This window comes from Aythya marila (genome assembly GCF_965140915.1).
Source record: "Aythya marila genome assembly, chromosome: 2".
NCBI lineage: Eukaryota > Metazoa > Chordata > Aves > Anseriformes > Anatidae > Aythya > Aythya marila.
Genome location: NC_139043.1, coordinates 82376209 through 82389194, shown reverse-complemented (window position 1 = coordinate 82389194; position 12986 = coordinate 82376209). Strand labels below are relative to the sequence as shown.

The window sequence follows — 12986 nt, the reverse complement described above, 5'->3', positions numbered from 1 at the left end:
GCTCATAATCATCAGTTATTTCAATGCTCACAAACTTGATTTTCACATTTAATCGGAAGTCTTTATGAGAAATCAGATTTTGTAAATGCTGATATCTGTAATGTGCAATATTTTACTTTTAATTGGAAAGATTAAAAAAAGAATCTGATTAGGTTAGGGAGCTCATTCATCGAAGGTCATTGAGCCAAAAGCTTGAAGAATGACAGTTCAACAAATCTGGATATAAAAAGAGCCATCTGAAAGGTGATTTTAATGGCAATCAATTACCCAAAGAAGTCAAAATCAGGCCTTGTGTAAGGACAGGATTACCTCACATCTGCCAACAACAGGCTGCTTTGGTGGGCAGTTAATGCTTCTAATATTGGCCTTGTCTGGAAAACATTTTGGACTCATTTGAGGTATCTTGTTGTACATCCAAATAAACTTGAAATAGCTTTGTTGATTTTGATTCTTAAATTACTGTTCTGTATAATATGATAATAAAAACAAAACTATTGAGACAAGTTGAAAATTGCATTATGATACTTAACTTGAATCTTATCATCATGCATACAGTTATTTTAAGGTTAAGTTACAGAATAAGTCCTGTTATTTCAAAATTTTGCTCTTGTCTCAACTACTTCATGTTTTTTTCCCCTGATGTTGAGATGGCAGTACGCTTCTTACTTTGCTTTGAAATCAAGGCAGTTTTGCTGCTGCTAACAGTATCAGCATTCTGGGATAAATGCATTGTGAGATAAATGTGTACTGCTTCTTGCTTGCTTGGTGGCAGTGTCTTTGAACAGTTAAAAGCCATGGAGTTCACCTGGGTTTCGTGCTCTCAGTTACCATGTTCAGAACTAGGCTGACATTAGAAGTGATTTGAGCTGCCTGGGATGCTCTTCATGCAGCTGAGTTGAATGGTCTAAGTGTTGCCTGTCTTCCTCATGAGGACAGAAGCATCCTGAGTCAAAGCATCTGCTGGAGGACGGGTCTTCAGACATCTCAAGCTGATGTCCGTGTACTTCAAGTTCTCTTAAGTAACTTCTGCAGAAGACTAGTCCTCCTGATGCCCTTTGTGAAGAGTAAATGGACAGCAGATAAAATGCTCCATCTATTTCTATCACTCTTGAGGTAGTGCCGACAAACTGACCTGTCGTTAGCCAGGAGCAAGGCTGGGGGATGCGGTAGTAGTGGAGGTAAAAGCATAACAGGAAAACTGTGTGCGTAAAGGACTTAGTGGGAATGCTCTTGTAAATCAAACGTACTAGGAGATGCTGGCCGTATACATTTGTGCTTGGTTAGGGAAGCATAAAGGAAGGCAGTTGTGATGTATCAGCTATTGAAGCTTTTGAGGAAGTCTTTTACAGAGAAGTTGCAGTCCAAGTCTTGCAATCTTTTAATTGGATGCTCAGTAACAATGTTGGACTCGACACACTTTTCCATGTGCTGAGTCCAGAATACGCCCATCATCTGTTCAAACGTTTTGAAAAAGCCAAAGGACTTGGGCTGGGAAAGGTTATGGCTATGTAAACCTCTGTGACTTGATTTCTCAGGTTTTCTGTCTTTATTATTATTTTTTAATAATAGCAGATATTCCATTCAAATTGCCAGACTCTCATGTCTCTGAGTTTTGGAGCTCAAAAGCAACGAAGAATGCTGCCGCGTGACTTGACTACAACAAAAGTGGCTCTGTACCAAAAGCACTTCAGTAGAGAGTGCCTCTCATTTAATAATGTGTAAAAATAAAAATATTTGCCAAACTAAATAATGTATCAATGGTTGCTCCTCTGTACTACTGCCATAAACTTGCATGTTAACCTTATGAGATGGTCTGAGAAGGAAAAATCTATGTATTTTTTAAAGTAAAGGTGAAAACAGCTTAAGAAATCTAATTTCACGTTGTGTTACTGTTACTGCAAGGGTTAGTATTTCTAACCACACTTGCTAGGTGATTTAGCACTGCTAATTGGTTTTAGACTTTGAAATTTTCAGAGACAATTTGTGTGTCTTTAATTGTGCAAGAAACCAAAGACGTGAAGACAGAAACATTGTTGAAATCTTACCTAGTGCTTTTAAAATACATTGTAGACTTCTGAAGTAATGCATTCCTATGCATGCCAAAGTACATTGCTGCTTTTTAATGCAATTAAAATGTTGGTTAAAGAGCTTTTCCAGGAAGCCATGTGTGTTCAGAGTTTTGTGTAGAGTGAATCAGGTTTGTAGAGTGACAAACCCATTTTAATCCAGTTTAAATTAGGCAAATTTGTGTGCACTTAATTAAGGTATCATAATTTACAGTGCCTGTGTCACTGACATCATGGGGCATCTGTCTTATGAGGAGAGACTGAGAGCTGTTAAGCCTAGGGATGAGGAGATGGAGAGGGGATGTTAGCACCCTCCACAGCTACCTCAGGGGACAATGTAATGGGGATGGGGCCAAACTCTGCTCGGTGGTGGCAAGTGATGATGGGACAAGGGGTAATAAATTGAACCCCAGGAGGTTTCATCACCACATGAGGTGTGGGTGACGGAGCACTGGAGCAGGCTGCCCAGAGAGGCTGTGGAGTCTCCTTCTCTGGAGATATCCAAAATCTGCCTGTGTAACATGCTCTAGATTACCCTGTTTGCGCAGAGGGATTGGACCAGTGCACAAAATGGGCACGAGGCTCATTTATTTGTCATTTATTTGTCCAAAAAACCAGCTTCACGCTGCCCGTGCCATGACGGAGCTGCGGCAGCGGCGGGCGGGAGGCGCCGCCTCCTTCCCCCCCCCCCCCCCTCCCGCTCCCTCCCGTGGCTGCGGACGTGCGGCGCGGGCAGCTGCGCGCGGCCGGCCGTTGGCGGCTGGGAGGGGCCGCGGGGCGGCCCTGTGGTGATCGGGGGGGGGGGGGAAGCGCACACGGTTTCAGCAAATAAAGGGAAAAAAACGGATAAAGGCGCCGGATGCCTGGCTCACAGGAAGCGCAAAAGCGCTGCGTGAGGCTGTAAGGCGCTGCCTTTCGTCGATGTGTGTTTTGAACAGAGAAGGGTTAAAAATAGAAAGAGAACCCCACGCATTTAGGGAAATCTGAAAATGCCCCCAGCTGAGAGCGGTGTCAGCAGCTCATCGCAGGCTCGTCATTCCCATTTTCCTCCTTCAAGGCAGCTTCTAAAGCAATTCACTTCTGTGAGGCCCCAGCTGGCCGTGTGGCAGCACTGCACAGCAGCTCTGCACTGGTGTGGTGCAGCTCGGTGCAGCCTGTGCTGATAGCACGTAGGATGCAAAACAACACAGCAGTGAAACGTTTCTGGGAGCTGCTGGGATTAAATTCTGGGTTTGGAGGTGTCGCGTTTTCTGATGAGCACGATTTTGAGCCTGATCAGAGCTGGAGAAGTGGGAAGGATGCTCATATCGTGTTACTGGGATTGCTTTAAATTAAGGACAGGTTTCGTAGTGATATGAACAGCTGTAAGGACAGATTTCTTAGTGATAAGAACAGCTATTAGCTACAACAAATACTTTATTTGAGAGGTAGTAGGAACTAATCTTAATACTTTTATTAAGAGGCTGTGGGAACTACACTGAAGTCACGCTCCTCTGGTTTTATGCCTCTAAGCTGTGCCCTTGCAGTTAACTGTAGGCTTTACAATCCTGTCCGAGAAGCGTGAATGAGTAAATGATGAATGCTAAGGTTAATAATATTGCTTAATGTTCTGTACGTCATTTAAAAAAATAAAATACTGATAGAATTCTTTGTTTTTTCCCAAAACAGAAGATGTATGTTTTTAAAGATTCAGTGGCAGCCATTCTTAAAAGTTAGAATCCGTGAGATGAATTCCCATTTTTATACCTGCTGTAACTGGTCAGCTGGAAGAAAACACAGTTGTATTCTTTGCCATAATTTCTCCGAGATTTTTTTTATTTTATTTATTTTTTCAACATGAAATATGGTGTGAGATTGCTGAGCAGAAATGAATACAGGCAACGTCTATATCGGGAAGTGATAACAGTGCAGTTGGTGAACTGACAGCTCCAATCGCTTTATGAATCCTGTACTTGGACACAAAAGTATGAATTTATAGTTAAGCATACCACAAAATTGAATTCAGCACTTAAAATTCCATGTTAGAATCAAGAGAAACTGCCAGTAGTCCCACACGTGTATTAACACTAGTTACCTTTTGTTTCCTCTTGATGGGACAGTATTCTCAATTAGCATTACATGTATTTTTGCCCCTTTCTGCTTTATGAAAGTTCAGTTTCTTTTCTCACCTGTACCTCAGTAGTCTGATTGCATTTGTAAACCTGTGACACGGTGGTGCTCAGCTCAGCAACCATTTTTATGGATCTTATTGAAGATCTGGAAAGAGTTGAATGTTTCTGCTGACTTAATCTGTGCTGGTTGGTATGTATCAACTTCAGCGTGAGGATGTGAAAGTTGAATGTTTGCTTGTCAATCTATTCAGATTTTGCTTGGAAGTATTTTTTTCTTTATATAGGCTAAAACAATCTTTAGAAACTGACTAATTTTAAAACCTTTCCATAGCAAACTAAGAGAAACAGGGACCTGCCTTGCGCTCTCTTTCTTTCTGGACACTTGGAAAACAAGGGAGGGAACTTATAAATAAACTTCGACCTGTGGTTTGTCGTATACAGTTGTTAACTGATAGGCAAAGCTGAATAAACCTATTCGTTTTCAGGAGTTAATATCAGTGTTGTCATCTTTTATGGGAAAAAGAAAAAAAAAAAAAAAGACAAATCTGAATGAATCAGTCTGATACTGAATGAATTCATTTTATTATATTTACAGCTTCTTTACCTTTTTTTTTTTTTTCAATTAACTTGAAGGCACTTTCTCTTGAAATGTGACTATGATGGCTTTATAGTTGCGGGGAGGAATAGCTCAGGTATGAAAATCCTGTGGTTAATATCATTCCTGCTGTGACACAGAGGAAATGCTGAAGGCAGCAGCAGCATCTTGGTGTCTTCTTGCTTAAAAGTGGGCTGGCAGCAGCTTTGAGCCTTTCTACGCCAAGAAGAAACTTTATTAGCACAGAGGGGCCGGTGAAAGCGAGAAGCCGCACGGAACAGCTCAGTGAGGGGAGCAGCCTTTGTCTGCCCGGCGGAGGGTGACGTCACCGCCCGGCGGAGGGTGACGTCACCGCCCGGCCGGAGGGTGACGTCACCTGCCGCAGCAGGCGGCGGAGGGGCGGCAAATGGCGCCGCCTCCCAGCCAGCCCCTCCTCGGGGGTGGTGGCTTGGCGTTCGCTCCCTGCTTCGGCACAGGCGGAGTTAAGATGGGTTCAGGGCTTAGGGGTGGGAGCACCCCGGTGTCGGGGGGAATGCGGAGCTAAGGCAGGCAGCGAGGCGCAGCGCTGCTTGCTGCGTGCTTCTTAGGTGAGGAGAAAGCGTTTTCTACCTCTAAATGCACTGTCAAGCAAAGGAGTTGCCACGGTTCGTATGAAAGCCGGGGATGCTAAATCGACATTAAGCTTACGGTGGTGTAGCTCGGAGCGTGTTACAAAAAGCATTTAACTCTGGAAGTGTGCCTGTATGCTGTAGCAGTCAACTGAAGCACAAATATAAATTTCAGGTTGGAGAAAGGTATTTGCTGTCTTTTTAGATTGAGTTATTTAAGCCCAGGGTTTTCGTGGACTCTTGATGACAGCTTTAGTTCCTACCAGATGAAAACAGAGGATGTGTACAACTGGAGGCAGGTTCCCTAAAATATTACTAACCCACAGCCAGTACTCTGGACAATGGCAAGAGGTCCCGTTTGAGCCACCTTAAGCTCCTAGGAGCCAAAGTGCAAACATGGAGCCACATGAGTGCAAAATCCTGCCTCACGCTTACAGCTCAGAAGTGCTCTGAGCAGCTGGGGGTTGCCTGAGGATCTGTCCCACTCCCAGCCCTGCCTCTCTGAGAGCTTGTAGCCCATTTGGTGTTCACAAGGAAAAACAAAAACAACAAAAAACCTAGACAGTGAGTGGAAGAGTTGTTTAGTTTTGCTCCGTTTGCAGTGGGTGGTGAGGCAATATTCCAGCTGAACACTTGCAGTGATCTGGAGGGACTCTGCCATGGCCTACATTCGTGGCATTTCTGACAGACGTGTCTAATGCATTTTTAAAACATCCCCAGCGGTTGCCAGTCCACAGGCAGTCAATCTCCTGTGCTGCTTCACTCTTCTTTCGTTTACAAAACTTCATGTCCCACACCATAAATGTCTTGCTGCAGTTCTGGACAGCTTACTTTTGCCACCAGTGGACTTGCATGTGTTTTGTGCGCTGCTACCGTGTCTCCCCTCAATTCATCACAGTAAATGTTTTGGTTTGGTCCTTCCTCATAGCTCATGACCTATAAACACCCAGCTGGCTGCGTTCCTCAGGTGTTTGGTTTGGTGTGGGTTTTGAAGGATAGTGCCTGCGACTAGCTACAGTGGCACAGAAGTCTCAGGATTACCAACTGGAACAGGAAACCTGTTGAGCGTTTGATGTGTATGATGCCTGTATTTACAAGTCATGTGTTTTTCATGCACTCGTATGTTACTTCCAGGTTTTAGCTCAGAAGCATGCTGCTGTTTTGTTAAGGCTCAGAGGCTTGAGACAAAGGGATATGAAACATTTTGGATATTTTTGAGAAGTGATAGCCTGCTTCAGATGTTCTGCTGCACTCGCTAGAGGGATTGCACAGAGAAAGAACAGTTCATTTTAGAAAATAATGCCACATGCATACCTGAGCCTACTCTTGTAAGAATTCCCAGAAACTATAAATATTGAAGAAGGTTATTTTATCTTTTAGGTAACTCAAACTGTTGCTTTGAAGGAACACAACAGCTGTGCTCTAACAGGCTTCTGGGGCTATTTTTACTAAACAGCAACCAGCACTTCTGGGCTTCAGGTGTGGTAAATAAATAAGTGCTTCCCACTTACTGCAGGAGACAGACATGAGTTTGTTGTTGTAGTAGTTTAAAAAAATAAAAAAGTGGGGTTCAGATTACTGAGTATCATAACATACATGTATTCTATAACTTGATAAGTAACCTTTGCTTGATGGCATGATGGCTCTTTGAGGTGCTTAATCTCTCATTGTTTGTTTAAAAATAAGAGACGTGAATCCAGAGAGACTGGGAAAAGTCACAGGGGCATTTAGTTAAAGTGTGGGTACAGAACCACCCAGTTTGTGTAAGATGAACCAGCTTGGCCCAGAAGCAGCTAATGTCATATTGTACAGATCAATATGGAATTTAAGATCATAAATATAATGCTTCCTCAATCTCTGTTACTAAAGGAAAAGTTTATAATCTGTCCACAGAAATGTAATAGAAATAGAAGAAAATAAGAGGGCAAACCGGTGATATACAGCTTTGCAAAACTGACAGTAATAGCTCATCCTAGGTACCATTTCAAACTGTGTGTAGAGTTAATAAGGCAAAGTGTGCTCTGATACGAGATACTACTCTTGCAGGCAGCAGAGAAGATGTAGTTTGATCTCTGATTCTGCTTAGGGAAGTAACATGACGAAAGTTGGATTTAAATGGTGTTGCTGTGTTAGCTTAAAAAAAATATATATATATATATATAAAATGATGGAAAATGTCTGGTACCTGCTTTTAAGGAACCTACTCTTATGAGCTTTATATTACTCCTTTGCTGGAGCAGAAAGTGGGAGATGAAGTTGGAATGCCTAAAAGTAACAGGAGCCAAGTGACAGTTTTTATGTACTGACAGAAAAGGCTAATTCCCATGTCCTGTTTTCTAAGGATCCTTGCTAGGATACTACGATGTTTGTGTTAAGCTAGTCAAAGTGGTGATTTCTTTATTAATAATTTTAAAAGCTTTATGGCTTATTTTTCACAGCCTTTTTTTTGTAAGATTATCTTAATTCCTGTCAGCATAACATGGAGATTGTGTTCCAAGGGTAAATGTTACACAGTTATTTTCATTAAATGTAGCAGCTAAATCTCTGAATTTCTGACTAATTACCTTGTCTTGTTCATTTTTCAGGGTTTCGCAAAAATGATGAAATGAAGGCTATGGAAGTTTTGCCAATTTTAAAGGAAAAAGTTGCATACCTTTCAGGTACAGTTACTTTCTTCTGTTGTGTAATGCATAACTCTGTTATTAGTCACATACAAAATAGCATTTAAATACTATAAATATCATTGCAAAAATCACAGGAATACAGGAAAGCAACTAATATAGCTAGGTATCCCAATTGTAACATGAGCGAAAGGATCTGCAATAATGAAGTTACGTGTTTCGTTGAATGTGGAGCATACTGCTTGTAACAGCATATCCAGCAGCATTATTTGGAACAACCTGGACTGTAGTCATATTTGTTGTCGTATTTCTGGTTCTTCTGGTGGAGAGTTTTGCAGAGTTGGCTTTGTTACTGGTCATTCTGAGGCATGGGAGAAATGTCTGTGTAGCAGAGGTGAAACTTCAGTGCATCTCCTTTGAAGCACATACAATATCTTCACGGTAAAATGAGTTCGCATCTAATTTTAGCTACCTCTAACATACACCTTGAAGTTAGTTGATTACTTAAGAAGGAGTAGCAGAGGATTTAAAAGTGGGGCTCAGATTAATGAATATTATAATTTATTTTATAACTGGATAAGTAACTTGATAGAATGATGGCTATTTGAGGTGCTTATTCTTGTGAACTGCATTTTGGGTGTGACTTTCTGAAGTAAGTACATCCAAATCTGTTGGGATTAATCAGCATTATGCTCTTCGCCGTAATCTTAGCGTCAGGTGATTTAGAAGACAGTCTCATATTTGAAAGGGTTTTTTCAGAGGAGGCAGGTTCAGGATAAATAATTTGTCAGGAACTCCAGAAATAAGACTCATATCTGTAAATATTAAAGCACACAAAATAATCCCCGATACGGCACTTTATAGAGATTTGCTGTGTGTGGATGATGACGCTTGCGAGAACAGTGTGGAGTTCACAGTACTGCATTCTGTCCGCTCTGCTGAGTCAAGTGTCATTGTAAAACAAGAAAGACGTTTTTATAAAACATCTTGTCCTGGTAACTCTAGTGACTGACATAACAGACTGCCCAGGGTCAATTTCCTTGGTAGTCCAGAAACTCCTGATTCTTTTCCTCGTAGATTGTAATGCTGGTGAAGGTGTGCTTAAAACGGTATTTTCTGAGGAAAAAAAGAGAAAACAGATTTAAACACAGAATTTCAGTCCCTCGTTGCCCTTCTTTATGCTTTATGGCATTTTATGAAAACTTTTATCTGTTTCCATTCCAAGACTTATAAATTTCCAGATTGTCCAGAGCTTAGTTTAGACCCCATAGGAGGGCACTGAAAGATGATAGGTTTTCTCTAATGTGATTTTGTAACATTATGCCCTTCTCAAAAAGCACTAATTCGGTAAAAGTAAAAAAGCCAAATGAAAGCTGGAGATGCATTTCAGTGGAGATGATGGATTGTGAACCAGAGGAGATGTGGTGTAGGCAGAAATGGTTGCCAGTGAGCCCGTGTGAAGGTAGTAACTTCTGACAGAAGAATGGAGCAAACAGCTGGGGACAGTGAGGCTGGCTGGAGCTGACCTGCCAAAATCCATAGTTTCACATTTCCATTGCAAGTGGTTCTCACCACTTGCAATTGATGCAAGTTTGAAATGAGATATAATAGTAATGCAAGTGATTAACATCTCCTCTCCACTCCCCCCAACAAACAAACAAAAGTAACACCACCTCTAGGGTTTAACCGTTTTGGAATAAGATCTGTCCAGCCTTCTATCTGGGAACACAAAGGTACCTGAGACCCACTGAACTACTGATTTACAGAGGCTTTCAATGTGCATCCTATGTTTTCCTCAAAAATACAGCTTTTGCTTTAATACTGAGTATTATTATTTTTAAGTACAATAACTGGTTAAGTAGGAAAAAAGATACTGCAAGTATCTGTACTAAAACTGCCTAAAGAAAACTAAGCTGTCTTTGCTAAAACCTGTAATACTCCCATTAAAGCTAAGATCCACAAACATCACTATGTTTTCTGTAGTTTTTTTCTCCAATTTTGTGTTGGAGCTCTGGTAGAGCTGTTGCAACATGTTCAGAGTAGATTCTCAAGTGCGTTCTTAAGGAGAAATAAAGTATGACAATCAATAGTGCAAAGAAATGTGTCTCTTTTATAGAGCAGGAAAGTCACATAAATAGCACTGTCTGAAGAAAAAAAAAGAGCGCTTTTGATTCTTGGTTCATGTCCCATCTTTTGTCTGTCTGCCTTTCTCAAATGAGGCCAGCCTTCTCAAAGTTAAATGAATAAGAATGGTCTGTATGGCAGTATATTCACCTTTGTGTTCTTAGAATACTAAGGACACTGATTTTTATACAATGATGACTTTATTGAGTACTTTCTGAGAGCAGCTTATTTGAAATAAGAGGTCTGAATCTGAAGTCATTGCTGGAAAGCTGGAGACTCCCAGCTCCACCAGGATTTTTGGAACCTACTGCAGCATTTCTGCCTATGTTGCTCCTGTTTTGAGCACCAGACTGTTTCGACCATAGGTATTTCCTGAGTCATTCTTGAAGTAATGTTTTGACAGAATCTGAAATCCTAGTGCATTAGGAGTTAAAGCGCTTGATTTCAGATACCTTCCCCAGAGTTATCATTTTTACTCCAACTGCACCATAATGCAGTTAAACTGTATTGGAGACCTCCCCTTTCTGCCTCCAACAGGTGCCTCTTCAGGCTGAGTTAGGCTGTAATTCTGTATTGCTTTGTTTCTGTCTTTCCATTTATTCCTCCCATTTGTTTTCAAGTGGATACGTTTTACATGCCTACTCAGCATTATTTCTTTCTTTCTCTTTGCACAGTCTGAGCACTTCATCACTTTTGAAAAGACTGTTTGTCATTGCTTTTTCTCTACCACAAACCACAGTGGGTCTGATGTGATTCACTCTTGGTTTCTTCTCCATTGTTGCAATCCAGTTTAGCCCCTTTTATTGATCTGTTAATGATGTGTTTTTGTAAATAAATAATAAAAAAAAATAAGTGTGTTTTCTTAGTCTAGCACGTCTGACGATATATTTAGACAGAAGAGAATTCTGCCACCTTGTCTCAGTTATTTGCGGCACAGGCCAGGTTAAGTGGGTTTTTGTTTGTCTGTTTTCAAAGAACTTTAAACGAAATGCTTCCCAATAAACAATGTACAAATGAGGACTGTGATGTGGTTACTCATCTGGACTTGTTAAAATCTGTGGGCTCTGTTTGCATCTTAAAGTATGTTAGCATATATCTGCGATGCTCAAACTGCTAAAGCAGGGTGAAGTTAATGACTGAGGTGACGGTGTGAGAAGGAGAGATGTAGTCTCTGAATGAGAATTCAAATCTGAAACAGATCTGCAGGTATTTTGTGCTAAGACAGGAGGCAGTGAGGTGCAGAACAAATACTTCTGTCAGGTGTTGTGGCGTGCATCTTGCCGTATGTAGGGTGATAACTGCAAAGCCAAAAAGCTCCCCAGACTAGCCTCGGTTGTGTACATACTGGTACTGGAGTAATGCTGCATTGGAAATAACTGTCCTGACATCGCTCACTGGCTGGACAGCTTTATCTTCTACTGGACAAAGTAGCAAAAGAACTCGATTATTTTGCTGCCATGGTGAGAGTAGGATGCAAATGCATTGTGCATCTTCCCTCTGAATCCTTTGTTGTTTTTATAATATTGCTAACGGAGTGGTTCTCCAAAAAAGTGGAGTGAGAGGGAAAGAAAAGACTTCCTTGAACTGACTTACACCGAACTGGGCAATAATCTGCTGGTGTATTGGGCATCTCGTTGTCTGAAACAGAAAAGCCTTCTTGGCTTGTTACCATGAAGTAAAGATGGATTCTGGGATACAGTCTGTTGTTCAAGCTGAAGCCTGTTGAGTACGGGCACTCTTGTATCTCCACACATACTTAAGCAAGGGGAGCATTTTCTTAAAAGGAAGCATTTTCTCTCTAGGAAACCTGTGCCAGTGTTTGAGCACCCTCACAGTGAAGACATTTTCCTCGTGTCCAGTCTGAACCTCCCCTGGAGCAGCTTGGTGCCATTCCCATGCATCCTGTCATTGGTGACCAGGGAGAAGAGACCTGCACCTCCCTCTCCATACAAGCTTACTGCCTAGCTTTACCTAAGTATTTTGAGACAGGGTAAAAAGGTATTTCCTGAACAAAAACTGCACTGCTCAGCCTGTTTGGTTCTGAGGTCTTTTGGAGACCGTCGACAAGACTTCTCTTTGCGATGTGCACTAGACAGAAGTGATTCATGTTGGCTGACTCATGTGAGTTGATTGGCTACTCATATGACACATCTGGGTATAAACAGAGATATTCTATCTCAGTAGCATGAGGGTTTTGTATAAAAGAAAAGGGTAAAAATGGAAGTCTGACTGATGAAAGCAGTAGCTTAATATGGTTTTTGTTAAGCCAGGACAAATAAGGGGGTTGAGTTGAAGAAAAGCTATTGTGAGACAGGAAATTCCCACCTGATGCCTCATACATTGTTACTTTTAACTGTGTATGACACAGCAGCATCAGGCAGAAAGGAAACCAGAGTTATTTATTGGAAAAGGCCTATGTTTTGGCTCTCCAGGCATAAGGATGAAAAAACCTTTGTGTTTAGTAGATGAAAAAGATATCGGTTGTATCCTAAAGCCTTAGGGATTTCTTTGTTTAATACTTAGGATCTTAGCATCTGGTTCAAGACTGGATAGTGAAACTTGTCTTGCTAAAAATCAAGGCTATTATTAATTTATCCGTTACTCATCTAGACCTGAAATGAACATGACAAATTTTGTCCGCAATGTACCAAAATTTTGGGATATGATTTATCAGAAATTTACGCACTGTACTTTAAAAACTTATTTCCTCTGTGGTGTATGTGTGGAGCTGGGAGTCAGTTGCAGAGGCATCCAGAAAGACATTAAAAGTATGCGTTTCTTTCTTCTGCCATGCTGGAAAATAACATGATATAATACTTGATCTGTGGGAAAGGCCTGGGGAACGATCTGAGATGACTTTG

General features: G+C 41.2%; 1 protein-coding gene across 4 annotated transcripts in view; it reads left to right on the top strand.

The window, feature by feature from the left end:
- Nucleotides 1-12986, top strand: part of TRIO (trio Rho guanine nucleotide exchange factor) — a 243097-nt gene that overhangs the window by 57514 nt on the left and 172597 nt on the right. For all 4 annotated transcript variants that reach the window (XM_082753785.1, XM_082753786.1, XM_082753787.1 and 1 more), the window contains one exon: nucleotides 7966-8040. In XM_082753785.1, coding sequence (XP_082609911.1) covers nucleotides 7966-8040 — 75 coding nt within the window. The remainder of the gene's footprint in view (nucleotides 1-7965; nucleotides 8041-12986) is intronic.